Source organism: Barbus barbus, assembly GCF_936440315.1.
Source record: "Barbus barbus genome assembly, chromosome: 45".
NCBI classification, from domain to species: domain Eukaryota; kingdom Metazoa; phylum Chordata; class Actinopteri; order Cypriniformes; family Cyprinidae; genus Barbus; species Barbus barbus.
In genome coordinates this window covers 24,630,688-24,650,542 of record NC_136723.1, presented here as the reverse complement: position 1 = coordinate 24,650,542, position 19,855 = coordinate 24,630,688, and the positions used below count along the sequence as shown (strand labels likewise).

Here is a 19,855-nt window from a genome sequence, read left to right as displayed (position 1 = left end):
GCATCTAATATACAAATTTCACTTTTTGAATGGTATTACTGAAATAAATCAACTTTTTCATGCTATTCTAATTTTATGACCAGCACCTGTATGGCATACATAAGAAGTGCAGGCTTCTGTATTTCACTAAAGTAACTGTCATCCAAACTGCTGCCATAGTTTACATCAGGTATAGTGCACTGTTATATTGACAACAAGACTAAGCATTTTGACTCTTATTTGTGAACAATGACACAAGGACTTTTCATTCTGATGGCACTGATATGTTCATTGACATAAATACTTACTTTTGAGAGATGAACTAAAGATTCTGAGTAAGTTACAGGCTTTTGCAGGAAATCCATCGTGTGGTGCAGTTTGTACGAATTGTTTTGAGAAATGCACATACTTCTTAGCAAATATTAAGGATGATTTGAGAAATTCACCAAAGAGACTGAGAAAAAAGCTCTAAAAATGTTACTGAATGGCGTTTTAGTGCATTTCCTGCAACTATGGAAGAAAAAAACAAAGGGTCTCATTTAAATATGTGCAGTTTCACATGGTTAGTGCAAATTGTGTCACATGACCAGAGCAGTTTATTTCCTGTTTGCACCTGGAGAAGATGATCAAAGCTCCAAAACCAAAGGCTAGTATATGTTAACATAATTATTTTTGGTACATGTTATGAATTCACAATTATTCCGTTTTGTTGAGTGTGGTCATAGAATGAGTAAACATGTTGATGGCAACAATAGAGACCGCTGGGATAATACAGTGCATGCAGGTATACATTTAAAACCTGATGCACTTGTTAGTGAAGGTTACACTAAAATATTGCAATGACAAAGTTACAGTGAATATTGCACTAAATTCTAAGTTTAAATGTTACAAATTAACTTACAATATTGATGATGTAATACTGGTAGCACTAATATAACAATTTTACGACATGTTTCAATAAAGTAACAATTTTGAAATATGTTGATGGATGTATTTTTTGTCTTTTATATCTCAGTATTCCTATCAGTGTTGTATAAGGGTTTTTATACACCCTAGAATGTGATGAAAGTTTCAAATAGCTGAGCTGAGATATATAACTGCAGTAATATGTTAGTTCAGTATACACATTATCCCACCGGTCACAATTGTGACTGACCATAAAACACAATATTTCACACATTTTTCCAAAAAAACAAATAAAAATTATGTATATATACACATAGACCTATGTATTATTATTATTGATTATTTCAATCGGTTACTATAATGACACATAATTTGGATATTTTCATGTCTGGGAAAAATGTGGGATTAAACAGGTTAAGGAACATAACTTGATCTTTAAGTCGTTCTGAGATCAGTTATGAATATATCAGCGAGATGAATTATTGCGCATGCGCGCCCTCTGCTGGTGCTGAGGTGCATCACTACATTCAGTGTAATATTGAAATTAATCATACACTGAATAATTTCATCCAAGCAGTGAACCTCATTCGTTATATATCTATATATAATTAATATTTATATATCAGTATACAATATCATGCACAGATATATTAGTTTACAATCTAAAATTCTAAACTCTTTAAATAAATTAATACAAATGTGACAAAGATCTTATTGGATGTTTTAAGCTTACAGTAAATTCTGAACAGTTTGCACCTTTTTTTTCTTGAACATATTTTATTTTTATAAACTGTAGCCTAAATTAAGCGTAATTTACTTTGAGCTCATGCTATAGCCAGCTGAGATCTAATTAATGAAGCTGATGAAAGTTCTGACAGAAGTTCAGATAATCAGCAGCAGGTGGCGCTCTGACACCATCAATCCCTCAACACTCAACTTATATTACAATAATTAAACACCTGTGACCCTGCAGCACAAAACCAGCAGCACAGGTATATCTGAAGCAATAACCAACAATACATTGTATGGGTCAAAATTATACATTTTTCTTTTATGCCAAAAATCATTAGGATATTAAGATCATGTTCCATGAAGATATTTTGTAAATTTCCTACCGTAATTATATCAAAACTTAATTTTTGATTAGTAATATGCATTGCTAAGAACTTCATTTGAACAACTTTAAAGGTGATTTTCTCAATATTTAGATTTTTTTGCTCCCTCAGATTCCAGATTTTCAAATAGTTGTATCTCAGCCAAATATTGTCCTATCATAACAAACCATACATCAATGGAAAGATTATTTATTCATATGATGATGATGTAAATCGACGCTTATGACTGGTTTTGTGCTCCAGGGTCACTTATAATGAAATTATTTTTTTAGCTTAAACTTTCCTTTTTTAATATGTTCAGTTTATTAATGAAAAGAAAATGTCAAATAATTATGTAGCAATAAATAAACAGTTTTATTAATGTATCTTGCGTCTTTGATCTTTGCATTTTCACGTCATCGGCGTCTCAAGGGGGCGGGGATAATACAAATGTTATTTAGCAGCGAAACTCCGTAGCCAATAAAAAGCGGGATATGCTAATGAGCTCTTGACAGCCGGGGAACCGGAGTCCAGCCGCAGTTTGCGAGAACCGGAGCCGTTAACTCTCTCGAGCCGACGGGATTTTATCATGGACACCCCGGTAACTTTACTACAAACACCTGTCGGTGTGGTTTAACGCGAAGTGCGCGGTTTCCCCGCTCTGTAGATGAGTCTGCGGTGAAGGAGTCGGTAATAATGTTCCGTTTGTTCTCGGCGGAGCGCGGGAGACAGAAGCGGCGGCTCGAGCTCAGTCTTGCGGGAATCTGTGAGCTCGAGCTGCTCAAACGGAGGCACGAGGCGCTGATCGCCGGGGCGCTCGCGCTGCACTCTCCCGAACCCGATCCCGAACCCGAGCCGAAGAAAGCCGAGCGGCCGAGCGACCACCCGAACCCGCCGGTAAGACGTGATACAGTGTTACTTTGGAAATGTAACAAGTTACAGATTACAAGTTCTATTTAAATTACGCAATTCTGTTACATGTAACATGCATTTACTTGACAAGTAAAATGATTTAAGATGCTTAAGTCTTGTTTTCTAAAGTAGAACTCAACACTGATTTCTGCCAGACTTTCTCTTCAATTCATTTTAAAGCACAGCCACCACAAAATCAACTTTAGCGCCTCTTTTTACTTTAAAATCATTCTGCGATTAAATACAGATTTAAATTCATAACCAGATATAGTTTAATAGCTATGGTACTGTTTTTGAAATCAAATCTTTGCACAGTTATGACAGGAAACACTGGCATCTAACAATGGCTTGGAAAAAAATAAAGCATATACATAAACCCAAAAAAGAATTAAAACAGTTATCAAATAAATTCTGTGTAGCTCCTGAAACACTGGTGTCTCATATTTCAGAGCAATCAATGCAGGGTATTAAAGAAATCAATTAAATATGTGTGTGTGAAAGTATTCAGATAGTAAAAAATAATTAATAAGTATCTGTAATTTAATTGCACATTTTCCACATTTTCACTGCTTATGTATATATTGTATACTGGTTATATCATGAACACTTTAAAGGCACTTAAACAAATTAGTGAATATGTTTAATTGTAAAATTTGGTGTAGAAACAATTTTCACTAAGAAATTGGTGGAAAATTTCTCAAATTACAACAACAATAATAATATAAACCTGGATTTAAACATGTAATTTGGAAGTGGAAACGGTATTTTCTTGTAAAACATACTGCAATAATCTTTGTTTTATATGCAACTTCAAAAAATATATTTTTTACAGTGACTTTCATGTTGTTCTGAGAGCTAAGGTTTGTAGAGCATCATGAACAAAATATAAGAATACATTGACAACATTGGAGCAGAAACAGTTTTCACTCAGAAATTGGAAGTCAATGTTAAAGTAAGTTACAAGAACTCAAGTAACACTGAATTAAAAGAACGACTGAAATAGTATTTTTAGTAAAACAATCCAATAATATTTGTTTGCAACTTTTGAAATTTTTTTACAGTAACTTTTTAATTTTCTTCAGAGAAGCATGTTAATTAAAATTAGTAAAATTAAAGTTGTACTAAGCAGAACATAAGAATGGTGTAGAAACAATTTTCATATATAATTACAAATATGCAAATAATTACAGATAAATGCGAGTAACATGTTGAATTAAATGTTAAAGTAGAAATTGTATTTTCTTGTAAAACATACACAAATAATCTTTTTGTTTACAACTTTGAAAAATAATCATTTTTACAGTAACTTTCATATTCCTCTGAGAAACATTTGTTAAAGTCTGTAGTACATCATGAGCAGAATGCATGAAAACGTTCATATTTCCTCAGAGAAACATCAGTCATTTATTGGCCCACAGAAGATGTGGTTTGGAAGATAAAAAGTGTTCAAGATTTATTACACAAGAGAAAGTGTTTTATTAAATATCTCACAGGACTTCAGCTGTCAGGAAAGAGGTTTGTGTGTTTCATCCTCCATCAAAACAAACAGGACATTAATAATAAACCGTCATCATTCATAGATCAGACTCCAACAGCAGGTCCGTGAGAGTCTCTGCATTCAGTATGGAAACCAGAAAGAGCCTCTAAAGCAGTTTACAGCAGTTCTGGACCAGTGAAATGAACTGAAATGACCTAAACATGCTGCATTATTGTACTGCACGTCATATTGGCCTTGTGCTGGCGTTCTCGTCCCGTGTTTTGCTGAAGGATGGAGGTGTTGGGCTTTAGTTTGAGACCAGATTGGCCTGATGGTGTTCGATGAGGGTCTGGACATGAACAAGCCTCATCTGTTCTAAAGGAGGGGATGGAGACACTCTCTGACACACACACACACACACACACGTTTATTCCTGGCGTCAGTGCTGACAGCAATCTGACACAAAACAACAGCCGGAAACACTTCACACACTGCCCTCGTTTCATCCGTGTGTGACGGCTGTTTGCCTTGTGTAAACACAAGTGTGTGTGTGTGTGTGTGTGTGGTGCTGGTGGTCTCTCAGCGGCTGCTCTGATTGGCCAGCTCCGCTGTAATTAACAGCCTCGTCTTTCTCCTCCTGCAGCTTCAGTGAAATAATAATTGCAGCATTCAAACCAGTGAATAATTGATGAGAAGAAAAGGTTAAATCGAGCTGCTTCTCTGACTGCGAACCATGTTTTATTCTGCTGAATCCTGAGTGTTTAAGAGGCTTTCCACCTGCTCAGCGTGCAATCTTAAAAATAAAGGGTGTTTTCGCAGTGATGCCATAGAAGAGTTCTGGGTTCCTCAAAGAACCTTTCAGTGATCAATTCTTAAAATAAAATTATTATTATTAAAAAAAAAACCTTTTGTGGAATGGACCGGTTCAACACTTAAAAATAAAGGTTCCTTAGAAGATTAAAATGTTCTTCAGACTAAGATGAAATGGTTCTATTAAGAAGGAACCTCTTAAATATAAAGGTTCTCTACTGGCGTTGATGGGTCTGTGAAGAACTTCTAACATCTATAGAACCTTTCTGATGCAAAAATAGTTCTTTACACGAAGAAAAAATGGTTCTTTTAAGAGCTGATCACTGAAACGTTCTGTGAGGTACCAATACTTCTTCTATTGAATCCGTGAAAGAGAGAGAGAACCTTTTGGAACCTTTATTTTTTTTAAGCATGGCTCTTACATGTTTTTCATGGAACCACTGATGCCACTTAAAATGTTTTCAAATGTTTCTCACCTGATATAATTAGCGGTTCAACAGATCACAAAACTCAGCGTTCGGATCATATTGCAGTTTTTGAGTCATGGATCAGATATTTTTTTTACATTTATTTATTCCTTAAAGCACACTAAGTATTTCTTGAAACCCACAGCAAAAGCTACTAGCCTAATTAAAGTTCAAACATGATTAAAGACAAGTGAACAGTCACTAAAAAAAGAAAAAAATAATTTCAAGCAGAGATAAGAAAAGTTTCAAATTAAATAAGGCCTAACATTACTTTTCAGGCACATAATGTAGTAATTAAGTGTAAAATAACTGCATAGTGTTCACTGTATACATTAAATATAGATTAATCTTTATTAAAGCTGTTTTGTTGTTTAATAACATTAATGACAGACAGCAGCAGGTATTTATAGGCTGCTGTCCCTTTAAGACAGATCTAATATTACGAGACGCATCTGATTTCTTTCTCGGTTGTATAAAACGCATCTCTGTGTACAGAAAACAGAGCACAAGTACCGAAACTATTTCTGTTTTGCTTCTTGCGCTTGAATTTGAAAATTGGCACGCACAAAATGCACACAAATGATAAACTTTCACTCTATGATGGTTAAATTTTGCAAATAATCTGTAAATTGCATGCATGCCGAACCATGGGGCTTGGTCCGTACAGAACAACTACGATCCGTTTAGCTAGGATGGTTCTTTTGAGAACTGTTCACTGAATGGTTCTTCTATGGCATCCCTGTAAAAGCCTCCTTTTGTATCCGTTGTTTCTAAGAGTGAACTCCAGAACCTCTGAGCTATGGAGGATCACCAGTCAAGCCCAGATCTGATTCATGGGCTGTGTCTCGATCCGCAGTAAGTGCATTGCTGAGGGAGTCACTGACAGAATCATTCCAGCGCACGGATCCATTCACTCCCGAGAAACTCCCAGAATGCAAAGTGAAAACAGCTGTTCACTCGCTTTCTGAGTTCTGGTTATTCATTAGGAGTCATTTCACATATCACTCATTAATAACTAAATATTTTGGTCTGAAATGACTTCAGCACAACATTGTTTGTAATTTATTGGGTAGTTATTTACTATAAAGTTTGGATTTATTTCATTGGCTTTTTAGCTTTGTTACTGATTTTTCCGTTATAATATCAATAAAAAAAGACTCAATTGAGTCACTAATTGTCATCCAGTGCGAGTGTAGATTAAATAAGGTTTCATTTGTTAACATTGGTTTAGTGATGCAAATATTTTTATAGCATTTATTAATCTGATAATTTAATCATTTACTAATACATTATTCATATGTAAAGTTATGTCTGTTAATATTATTTCATGCAAACATTAACTTACAGTGAACAGTTGTACTTTAATGTTAATGAAGATTAATAAATACTACTACAAATGTTTTGCTCATTGATAGTTGATGTTAATGCATTAACTAACTTGTTAACTAATGGGACCTTTATATTTCAAATCAATATAGAGAGAAGATCAGATCATTTGAGAGAAGTCTGAGTTCATACTGACTTTAGTTTGCAGGCAAATGAAAACATAAGAACCATTTGAGACGTTGTTGAGATCTCTTCAGAAACTCTAAAGGAGACCAACGCTGCTTCTAAAAGTAATGCATTACAATATTGTGTTACTCACTAAAAGAGTAACTAATTACGTTACTTAGTTTTTATTTTAAAATAATGCATCACGTTACTTTTGCATTACTTTTTTCTCATCTGGGCTGGGCTTGTTTGTTAACAATGTTATATTTTTGGCAAATAAAAGCCCTTTTGCATCAAAAGTGAAATGAATGAGCCTCAGGCCGAGGGAAATGTAGATCGAAAAAGCTCAAACAAACTTTCAACTGTTCTGCCATTCTTGATCGCATGAAAAAGTACTGATTATTGATTACATAACTCTCGTTACTTGTAATGCTTTACCCCCCAAACTGGAGGAGCCACATGTGAGTTAATCATCTTTCTCTCGCTCCTTCCTCTCCTCCAAATTGTTCGTTATAGCTCATTCATTGCTTAAATATTTACTTTACTTCTCTCTCTCTCGCACTTTAAAAGAAAATGAATATTGTGACTAAATTATTGATTTTGTTGCCGTATTCTCTTCTTGTGCAGTTCCTTTCCCACATTGATACGCACACGCATAAATCTTGTATGTTATGTCTAATAATATCCCTAGATGTACCACAACTGATTGATGAGGGATGTAACATTGATAGTGAAATGCTTTTGTCAGATTGATTGAATCTCGTTAGAGCCGTTCCCATGACAGTTAGTGTGCACTTCATCAGGTTAAGCTAACAGCCTTCGTGCATGATCTTATTTAGGTGCCATTAGCACACACACACACTGCTGACATCTGACCTGTAAACGCACACACACACACCCCTCCCCCAAACAAACACACACGGCATTTATACGTGCACCTCAGTAAAAACATTTGAGTGAAAGTGTGTGTGTGTTTGAACTTGTGTGCTGTTGTATGTTGGTTGTTAGTTGCATTGCAGTAGGTGTTTGACGTGATGTCACAGGACCGGCTCTGAGTGACAGACGGACTTTAGATGGATGAGTTTCTTTGGTCAGCTGGAGTCCAGTGGGAATGACGTCTCTCCAGCAGTTAGGAGAATTAAAACACACACACACACTCGTCAGCTGTCGTCCCACAAACCTCACTTCTGTACTGATTTGATCTGCTAATGTTGTTCTCATTAATCAGTCTGTCACATCATGTGTGACTAGATAACATGTTCAGGACGGGTTGGTTTGGTCACGTTTATCCAGCAGTGGTTGTCTGGTTACTGTTGTGCTTTAGTTACGAGTTAACCTGTTACGCTAGGAGTGTGTGTGTGTGTTTCAGATGTGATCAAATACTGTAAAAAAATTACAGGATATAAATCAAAGTTAGAATAAATTAAGTTTAAAACTAAGATTATTGGATATATTTTCCAATGTTTTTTTTTACAAGAATATTCTAATCTATAATTATTTTTGTAATTATTTGTGAAATTTACTAGCGATTTCTGAGTGAAAATTGTTTTAAATTAAATCCTAATTTTATTTTATTTTTTTCCCCAAGTGTTGGGCCCTATGAAATACATTTTCCCCTAATTGTTTTATTTTCCCCAAAATCCATGTTTTAGTTTCATTTTAATGGTTTTTATTTAAAATTCCAATGTGTATTTAAAAAATTAAAGTGGATGTATAATGAATTGAATTCATAAAACTTTTTATGTTTTAAAAACGGTTTTAATTTTCTGAATTCTGTAATTTATGATTTAATACAAATTTATTAGCAAACACATTGGTAATCAAATAAATGCATGCATTTTTAACAGTTTAACTAATATTTTAATATGTAAAAAAAATTAAATGTTAGCATTGACATCTTTTGTAAAAACAAAATGCTGCACAACAGAAGCTTACTGTTAAAAATAAAAAGATGAAAAAATGAGTAATATTCCTTTGAAATTATTTATAAATAAACTGTATTATTGTTCTGTCATAATTTCTCCAAGCTGAACCAGACTTTTATTTTGGCGGGTTGTAGCGCAGTTCTTTGTGTTTCTGTGTATCTACTGATAGTGTTTCTTAAAGTAAATGGTGAAATGCTGATGAAGTGACTCTCAGATGAAGTTGATGTGCTCATGTAGTGAGTGCTTTTGATTTATTCATACAAAATTTGACACTTAGTGTTTTTTTTACTAGATTTCATGTTTTCTGCGTTGCCGTAATCTTAGGGCCCTACATTTAGCTCATCCTGGTCCAAGCAGAGCATTCGAGTTCATTCTGAGATGTAGATGGTCACGGTGAATTACACACAGGACATTACGTTCCTCTTGTTCCCAGAAGGCCGTTCTGCATTCTCAGCTCATCTGATTTTAATAAACCTACACAGAGACCGCTTCACACTCTCACCGTGCTCACATTAGACACAGGCGCAGGCGAGCCAGAATGCCTTGAGATAATGCAGTAATTAGGACACACACATGATGATTGTGGAGTATTTATAGAGATCATCTGATGGAGCGGCGTTAAGCGTCCTGATGTGATCGTGTTGATGTTTTCAGGACGGCTCGTGGGGTCTGATGAACCTCTTGCAGCATCAGGTGGGAGAGCTAAAGGTGGACACAGACAGCGGCTCAGTGGAGCCCCCTACTGACGCTGGAGACATTCCAGCTGCTTCAGGTACGGATACTGCTCACATGATCATGTTACTAGGGCCATATGAAAATTAAGTTTTCCTAAGTTCGTTTTTTTTTCCCCAAATCCATATTTTCATTAATTTTTCTGTACTCCTTTTTAAATGGTTAAATTACATTTTATTAATCAAAAAGCATGTATAGTTGATTAAAATCATGAAACTTTTACAAATTAAAAATTTTTTTTTAAAGTTGAACAAAAATGACGTTTAGGGCCCTATGTGTTTTTTTTTGTTTTTTTTTTCTCACCATACACTGCAAAAAATGATCCTCTTAGTACTTTTGTCTTGTTTTCTAGTATTAATATCTAAAAATTCTTGAATCAAGATGATTTTACTGTAGGGGGATCACGTGACGCTTTCATGAGCCAAGTCACACATTAGCTGAGCTCTGTATATATTACGTCTTTTACTGTTGTTCGTCTTTTTATATTTGGGGTAGTTTTTTCATTTGTCGTTGGTCTGGAGATGTCACACAGTCAGAAACTCTTATCTTTCACCATCATCCTCGCCAGTTAAGAAGAAAACAAAACCAGCGGCCACGGCGGGCCGAGCCGACATTGAAGACAACATGGCGGTCACTATAAAGCGATTTGAGGAAGTTTTGAAGGCTGAATTAGCAGCAGTGCACACCGAATTTGCCTCTCACATGACTACAATCCAGAATATATGCTCTAAAGTTGACTTTTTAATCGGGGAACAGAGAGAGCAGAAAAAAGTGATTGGCGAACACACTGTGCGTCTGGATGCCCTCGAGCAGCAGGTGACTGATTTACAAGACCACAGCAGACAGTAATCTCCACCTGCTGGGACTACCTGAAGGCTCCGAGAAGGATGACCCGATTGGCTTTCTGAAACTGTCACTGCCGATCTGGATCCCATCACTTTGGGGCTAAGATATCGAGATCGAACTCGCGCATCGAGTTTACTCCAGAGCTTCAACAGATCACTCCAAACCACGAGTGTTTCTCTTCAAACTGTTATGCAAAAACGACAGGAATTTGATTCTAAATGAAGCAAGACGCTGCGGTCCTGTGAAAGCGGGTGACGGTGCGACGTTGAGCTTCTTCCCCGACTTTGAGCTCCTTCAGTGCAATAAGGAAGGAATTGAAAGAGGCAGGTCTGCAGACCTTTCTTCAGTATCCAGCTGCTCTGAAGATCGTCATGAAACACGGCGAGACCAAACTAATGCACTCACCGGATGAAGCGCATCAATTCCCGAGCTCCATTCCTGCTCCTCATTCTCCTGGGATGGACGTGGCATAAGGGTTTGATAATACAGAGTGACTCTACTTCTGATTTACTGATCTAGATCTTTATGTGTCAATTGCTTCTGGCAGTTCATGTAAGCAAGGAAACTTGGTATCACTAGTGTACAGTTTTCAATGTACATGATATTATGATGTACAATGTACATCAATTATCTATGTTTGTTTCCTCGTTATGGAAAGTATACTTTTTTTTATTTTTTTTTTTTTTTTTTTTTTTTTTTTTTAACCCCACTTTATCACTCGTGTGAATTCAAAGTTATTCTGTTCTCTTATAATAGGGTTGTGTTGTAAAGAATGGCACTGGCTGTCATGTTACTGTCACTGATTAAGACAGAGGAGGGTTTTCATCCCAGTCTGTAAAAGTTTTATGGGGTGGGTTTTCTTTGTTAATGAGTTTTTAAAGGCAGACTTGAGAGAATTAATTTGCAGTGGTATAACTTTCTCTCATTTATTCAGTTCACTTATTTGTTTGATAGTAATGACTGAAATTAATATAATAAGTTGGTGGTTTAAATGGCCCCATAAACGTACAAGTTTTTTACAACTACTGCAATGAAAAAAGTTTGACGTTGCTTTGATCCGGAAAGATCATTTGTGGATGGATGATGTTCATAGATGGAATAATAAATATTACGAGGTGGTCTCTTTTGATGCGACTGACAATAAAACTAAAGGTGTTTTGAAACCGTTTGAAGAAATTTAAATATTTCCATTTTAGACAGAAATGGTGATAATGCTGATAGAATTGCCTGAACATCCCTTTATGAAAAGTAATTCTCCCTGATCCTAACTCATAATTCTGTTTCTGCTTCAGTTGTTTGCTCTTTTCTCCTCGCACAATCATGCAGACCATTGTTGTTTTTGTAATCATGCATGTTATATTTTTGTTTCTTTTCATGTACAGTTTGCCTTTTAAATAAAAAATTGTTCACAAAGATTATTTTATTGTACAAGTAAAATTCCTGAAAAATATCCACCAGAATATCACAGCAAAAGAACACTCCCATGAAGCACTGCGAATAATGTAATAAAGTTTCAGAGTGATCTGGTCTGTAATAATGTTCTCAACTTTAGCACTAAACCATTATTTGTACTTCGTTCATGTATGGAATGTTTTTTCCTGAAATGTTGTAGTAGGACGTCCATATAATGTTATTTAAATGTTACTATTTGTTTCAGAATGTTCCAAGAACATTCAAAAGTAACGTTCCCATAATATTTTCAAAATGATAAAATGGAATTTTCAGCGCAAACGGTCTTTTGGCGTTAAAATTGTACTGTCAGGTTTTACTAAAGACACACCGTGAAGAATTAGTGCTGAAAAGGCATGGACAGTTATTTTTGTGCCTGACCTTATTGAATGTGCATTTCTAGGAGTTTCCCTTTCAGACGCAAAATTAATGGGAGGGGAGTATTCAAATGATGGCATTTGCGCCATTATTTAACGTCCAAAAAAAGCATGTCTTAAACTATTTTGGCTTGAAGTGGCTGCAATTTGTTGCTAGGAGGAGGCGCAGAGAAGGGTAGAAGGGAGAGGGTTTTTTCCACACGTAGTTTATTTTGAATGCCAGAAGAACACATTATCTGAATATATAATTTGCCAAGCCATGTTATTTTTAATTTGCTTCAGGAAATAAAAGACGACTTTGAACCCTCAAATAGGAGTCACGCAATACCAGCTCTATCAAAACTTCTAGCAAACCTTCATTTTTTTTTGGCCTCCGGTTATTTTCTGTGGCTTCTTTATTTCTTTGTTAGCTACTAGTTTGTGTTGCACTTGGTATATTGCTTTGGTCGATATGTAAGTGACATGTCCTATGAATTGCGCTCTCGCACTAATTTGCCCTGTATAGTAACACTGGCCCTTAATCTCTTAATGTTCATATCGCCAAGACAAAATGTTTTAAAACATTAAAAAACTGGACGTTTTGAACATTCAGAAATATCATTTTTAGAACTTAATGTATGAATAAATTGAATGAATGATTGAATGAGGTATTTATTTATGTGAATGTTTTTACCATACATAAATGCCAAAATTTAAGTAAAAAAAAAAAAAAGATGAGAATTTTCTTAGATCATATTTTTGTTTGCTAGGTAGTCAATTTATAATCACCATCTTAGACTAAAAGGTTTTACATTTACTCTTCTCGATTGTTTTTATTTTTATTGGCAATGCTTCATGAGATTGTAGTTCTTTCCTTCATTTAAGTCTTAAGTTAAGTCTCTTTGTGTCCGGATCATTAGGGTTTGTTTTACCTTAATAACGTCTGACTGTACATCTCTTATATCTCAAATTCAGTGCTTTTTGGCTGGAAGATTTCTCAGATTTTGATTAATTTGAATTTTAATTTGAAAAAGAGCAAGATGCGTTTACATAGAAAAGCAATGGAAAAGCAGAAAACTGCAGAACTGCTACAGTATGTCTAATATTGATGTTTGATGATGCTGACAGACGGAAAGCTGCTGCTGTTTTCATTCACTGTTAATAATCATCTATTACTACTGTTTTACCAACAGTCAGGAAGAGTCTGAATCATCTGGACTTTGAGTCGACCTCTAAAACTGAATGTCTGCATTACGGCCTTTATATTTCATGCATCTTTCTGTGAAGATATTTAACAAGTGAATTTATTTTATGTTTACAGCACGTTAAACTCCTGCGATTTAATAAAGATGTTTGCGCTGCTTCTCAGTGAACTACGGCTCTGTGTAGTAAATGCTGCTCCATCTGAAAGCACATGAAAATACCACATTTAACATGTTTTTACTCCAAACTCCCTTCATAACATCAGTCGAGTGTTTGAAATAAATCCTTCTGTGAGATGATGTGGCTTCTTACACCGAATAAGGCACACAACATATTTCATTCAGTGATAAAGGCATTGCATTATTATATACTTTATTATAAGGAAAATTATAATAATAAGAACTCCGATAAACCATATTGTTGTAGTCGTGTGTTTATTAGTCACGTTGAATCAATGAAGGCAGTTAAATCTTCTGTTTATTCAGATACAGCTATAGGGATTTCCTGGATTTCTTCAGCAGATTTTTCTTCTGCGGGGCGAATCCTCTGGGCTTCGGATGGAGATTTACTACTGATCACAGAACCGTGCTTCGCTGACAAGATGCGCGCATTAATATCGCAGCTTTTGCTTAATATCGATTGCGATTTATCGTGCAGCCCCACGCAGAACACAATTTTGATTTAGGTGGAACCCCTGGGAAGGAGTTTTTGATCCCTGGAATGCGGGCTAAATTTGAGTACCAGTTGGGCTGGTTTTGTTATGCAGACCTGGCAACCCTGTGTAACGTGTGTGTGTGTGTGTGTGTGTGTGTGTGTGTGTGTGTTTTCTGTCAGGTTTCTCTGAGCAGGCAGAGGGTCTGTCTCCTGTCGGCCCGTCCGACTCTTCTGGTCTCTGTGAGATCCGCCCCGTCCGGCTCTCTGAGAGACCCAAGTCTGTTGGTAAGCGGACCACCCATATCCTCCCTACACACACACACAACACAAACTTGCAGAGATCCAGTTCACTCCATGTGGCTTCAGTGCCAGAAATCTGAAACTCCTAACCTTCATGAGGATGAGATGATGATGAGAGAAAAGTACTGAATTTCACTCTTTAGCTCTAGACTGTGCTTTAAGATGTATAGAAAGTATGTTGTGTTTTGGCAGTGAAATGGTTAAAGCAGAGACTTCCTGTCACACACACACACACACACACACACACACACACAGTCATGAGACCTTAAAGCTTCAGTGTGAAAATACACTCCTGTTGAAAGAAAGACCCTCTCTGTTAGAGCGAGCGAACACACACACACACACACACACACACACACACACACACACAGAGACACACAGACTGAAGCGCAGTCTCACATGTGTAATGTGCAATGTTTCAAAACAGTTAAAGGTAGGGTAGGCGATTTCGGAATGGCTAGCGATAGTAAGCTAGCTTTGAAAGCAAGAGCCCACGATATAATCGTACGATTATGAAATTGAAGAAATCGTTTGCGATTAATGAAAGCTGTTTGCGCTGTTTCTCAGTGAACTACGGCTCTGTGTAGTAAATGCTGCTCCATCTGAAAGCACGTGAAAATACCACATTTAATAACATGTTTTTACTCCAAATTCACTTCGTAACGTCAGTCGAGTGTTTGAAATAAATCCTTCTGTGAGATGATGTGGCTTTTTGCACAGAATAAGGCACTCAACGTATTTTAAGCTTATATTCTTACAGTATAATAAAGGCTGTGTCGATTAGCACTGCATTATAGATATACTTTATTACAATGAAAATGATAATAATAAGAACTCAGATAAACCATATATTGCCGTAGTCGTGTTTTTATTAGTCACTTTGAATCAATGAAAGTATTTAAATCTTCTGTTTATTCAGTAGCCACTGTAGGGATTTCCTGGATTTCTTCTGCGGGGCGTATTTAGAGTTTCTGTGCGAGAGCGCCCTCTGGCATTCGGATGGAGATGTACTGCTGATCACAGAATCGTGCTTCACTGAAAGATGCGCATGACCGTCGCAGCTTCTGTCTAATCATGATTTCATTTCGATTTATCGTGCTGCCCTACAAGGAAGTGTTAGTTAAGTTTGGGGTTTGGATAGACTAAATAAAATGAGTTTCTCTACTGGACTGGACTGGACGGGACTTATTGTAAGATCATTATAAGCACTAATCTGTGGTCCTTTAGGTTGAGGCTGCTGTATGTTGTTTTCATGCTAACTGTCAGCATCTCTCTCGCTGTAGGTGATGTATTCATCGGCCGTGAGTGGAACACTCGTACCGCGGTTCCCCGCTCTTTCTCTGCACCCTATCCGCCTCTAGAGGGCATCATTGAAGATGAGCCGTGGATCTGGCATCCCAGTGAGGACGCAGAGGAGGAAGAACCCGGCGCAGACGACTACAGACAGACGCAGCGTGCCGAAACGTACATCCTCGGCCTGATCCAGCGCCGCTCGCCTCCCGCCCGACCCACCAAACCCCGCACCAGCCTGGGACCCGAGGCCCGAGCCGTGGCCCTACAGAGCAGCCTGTGCCGCAAGGATCCGCCGTATATCCCCGAGGAGAGACATGCATGCTATCCCCGACTCGCTGGGATCCGCTGCGGCGCTCTGGATCCCAGCAGCAGCGAAGCTGAATCCTATCAGAACACTCGCTCGCCATTGTCCGACGAGCTTGTGAACGCACAATACATCCCAGCGCAGCCATGCCGCGCTCAAACCGCCACGCACCGAACGCATGCCGCTCCTAAACCCACCAACTCACAGCTCAGAGCCGCGGCGAAGAAGTGCCGCTTCACGGAGGACAAGACTGCGCAGAAGAAACCCGGACGAAAAGCATGTCGTGCTCAATCCGAGAACAGCCTGCTTGGGCAAAGAGAGCGCAAATATAACACTATGGAGCGCGACGCTCAAGCCAAAACACGCCGCGTCTCCGGTAACCGCCGCTGGCGCTCCACACTAGAACTGAGTCAGGACGAAGCCGAGACACCTCCCGAACAGCCAATCAGACGCTCGCGCAAACCTCGTGTCTACGCCCAACCGCACCTTTATCATCATCATCATCAGTTCCCGCCGGACGGCTATGCGCTCCGAGAGTCTGAGTCCAGTCTGAGTGAGGCCGAGTCGCCCGGCTCCAGCTCGCTCTCCAGTGACTCTGACGAGAGCGGCGGATTGGTCTGGCCACAGCAGCTCCGCCCACAGCTGGCTCCGCCCTCTCCGTCACACCCGCCGCAGCCCAAAGCCTTTGTGAAGATCAAGGCGTCGCATGCGCTCAAGAAGAAGATCCTGAGGTTCAGGAGCGGATCACTCAAAGTCATGACCACTGTATGAGCGACAAACACCGGCCTAATCACAGTGAACTGAAAGCAGTTTGAATTGAAGTAGCATACAGGGTGACCCTTCGCAGGGAATTTGATTGACAGGTGATCTGACCAATCATAACGCCGAATCTGCTTTTGACTGACAAACACATCAGACAAGACAGTAGATTAACGTCGGTGGACTTGAACTTGGAAAAACAATACATTGACATCTTTACGCAGTTAAAACAAGATACCTTCTGCTGTTCATTCATGTTTATTTCATGCTTTAACTACACTCTTAAAAATAAAGGTCCCAAAAGGTTGTTTTTGCAGTGATGCCATAGAAAAAACATTTTTGGTTCCCCAAAGAACCTTTCCCCAAAGAAAGGTTTCCTTTCCCCAAAGAACCTTTCCCCAAAGAACCTGAACAGTTCCTAAAAGAACCATTTTGAAGAACATTTTAAAAATCTAAAGAATCTTTTTCAACTATAAAGAAACTTTTCTGCATTTGAAAGGTTCCATGGATGTTCAAGGTTCTTCATAGAACCATTGATGCCAATTAAAACCCTTTATTTTTAAGAGTGCAATAAAGCGGAATAGATGATCGGTTCACAAATTAGGGTTGCAAAAGGATCAATTTGTAATATGGATTTAAAATTAAGGAATTTCAGTGGAACAAAGTTCAAAGAAATTCAAGTTTTCATATTTCATAAAAATATAATTTATAACGGATTATAAATCTGTTGACAACAAAAGGGAAACATTTCAAAGGATAGGGTTTTCTGCCTAAATAAAAGCTCTATGGCTTAATGTTTGAAAGCAAAGAAAAAACAGCCATAAATATTAGTATTTTAAATGTACTGTTGTTATATATAAAATAATAAATATTATAATTTATTATTATTATTGTTGTAATTATTTTATATATTTATTATATACATAAACATTTTTAGGAAAGTTCAGTAGTATTATAGTGGTCTTTTTAAATTTATTTTTATAATTTGATAATATTAATACTAATAAGTAGTAATAGTAACAAAACAATTGCAATTTGATGTGTTTTCCCCAATTTGTTCTGCGTTTTTTTTGGCTGGTCGAAAATAGTTATTTCTCAAGTCACCGGACATTGCCAGATAAGGCTATATATATATATACTATATTGCCAAAAGTATTGGCACCCCCTTCTAATGAACAGGTTTGACTACTTTAGTCATTTCTATGAGTACAAATCTTAATGTTTAAGCATATAATGATATTCTAGGGAATTGTGTGCTTCTAATTTTATTGCAACAATTTGGACAGAACTCTTTTCTAACATGACAGTGCCTCTTTGGTAGAAGGCAAGGTTCAAATGTGTGTGGGGGTGTGTATGTATGTGTGTGTGTGTGTATATATATATATATATATATATATATATATATATATATACACACACACACACACACTTACTTCCCTAATAATGCCCTAATTTACCCCAAAATCTTCCAAATTGGAACCAAGCAGCTCATAGATCTTTATTTCTGGTATGTTTATGCTGGACTCTTGAAGTTTCTCGGTTGTGTTGAATTTCTTTAAATTGCGGTTCAGTAAATTCCTCGTCCTGTCATTCCAGTTGAGATTCCTGTTGAATATCCTGTGTTTTGGCCAGTTCACTCTTTAATTTTGATGAATACCAGTGACTGATGACACATCTGATGTGTAGCAGTGTCATTTTCAGCGGTGCTTCTGGACTGAACGCGGCTCATAATGAGACGGTGGTGCTTTAGTGTTTGTTTGGGGAGAATCAGAGGATGATAGACTCACAGAATGAGAGAAACTCAACACGGCTCTGCAGATTCACTCTTACGGATTTTCCACATTGTCTTAACACTCAAACAGAAATGAAACCCCGCTGAATGCATCACACGTGTAAATGCCTGTAAATGTTCCCTGTATTTATGAATGTAAACTGTAAATAAAAACCTGCGGCCACGTCTGAAAGATCAGACTTCAAAACTGTGCTGCTGAGACCCTCCATCACCATCGTTGTGTGTGTGTGTGTGTGTGTGTGAGGGAAGATTGAGACTCATAGCAGTAGGACAGAGTTCATGTTCAAACTAAAGTGAATGTCAGTCGCAGGAGATATTTGAGCACTTGTGAGGAAGAAAAGCTAATCTTTTGAGTTTATTTCTTCTGTGGGACACGAAGCTCTTCATAACAATATGCTCTCAATCTGAATGTTAACCCTTGTAGCATAATTTTAAGAAAGCTTCACAGAGGTCCTTACAGGACAACAATGCCCTTGTCAAAAAAGATCATAAAAATATATAGTCATGTTTTTTTTTTTTTCGTTTTTGTGGTAAGTTTGATTTTAGCTAGTAATTTAATGCTATAAAAACGGGACGTGTCGTTATGGTTGATTGGGTCTGCAGGAGTTTAGGCGGGAGTTTGATTCTGCGGCTCTGCCTCACGACTCTGGCTCCAAACGAAGCTCTACTGCGCAGACTCGGGCTCCAAACGAATCTCTACTGCGCAGACTCGGGCTCCAAACGAATCTCTACTGCGCAGACTCTGGCTCCAAATGAATCTCTACTGCGCAGACTCTGGCTCCAAATGAATCTCTACTGCGCAGACTCGGGCTCCAAACGAATCTCTACTGCGCAGACTCGGGCTCCAAACGAATCTCTACTGCGCAGACTCTGGCTCCAAGCGAATCTCTACTGCACAGACTCGAGCTCCAAACGAATCTCTACTGCGCAGACTCTGGCTCCAAGCGAATCTCTACTGCACAGACTCTGGCTCCAAGCGAATCTCTACTGCGCAGACTCTGGCTCCAAGCGAATCTCTACTGCACAGACTCGAGCTCCAAACGAATCTCTACTGCGCAGACTCTGGCTCCACACGAATCTCTACTGCGCAGACTCTGGCTCCACAC

The 19,855-nt window shown here is 37.8% G+C and overlaps 1 protein-coding gene across 2 annotated transcripts; it reads left to right on the top strand.

Annotated features, from left to right (window-relative positions):
- Window positions 1-2,495: 2,495 nt before the first annotated feature.
- On the top strand, window positions 2,496-17,689 carry LOC306863729 (dapper homolog 3-like; the record flags this gene model as incomplete). 2 transcript variants are annotated; one of them, XM_079407247.1, is made up of 4 exons in its annotated part: window positions 2,496-2,876; window positions 9,716-9,833; window positions 14,482-14,586; window positions 15,885-17,689. In XM_079407247.1, the coding sequence occupies exons 1-4, from the start codon at window positions 2,676-2,678 to the stop codon at window positions 16,967-16,969; spliced, it is 1,509 nt and encodes a 502-aa protein (XP_079263373.1). In that variant the 5' UTR covers window positions 2,496-2,675. The 2 variants fall into 2 exon arrangements, with proteins under 2 accessions (XP_079263373.1, XP_079263374.1); XM_079407248.1 differs by lacking the exon at window positions 2,496-2,876 and adding an exon at window positions 8,174-8,264 and having other exon boundaries at window positions 15,885-16,969.
- Between the last annotated feature and the right edge of the window lie 2,166 nt (window positions 17,690-19,855).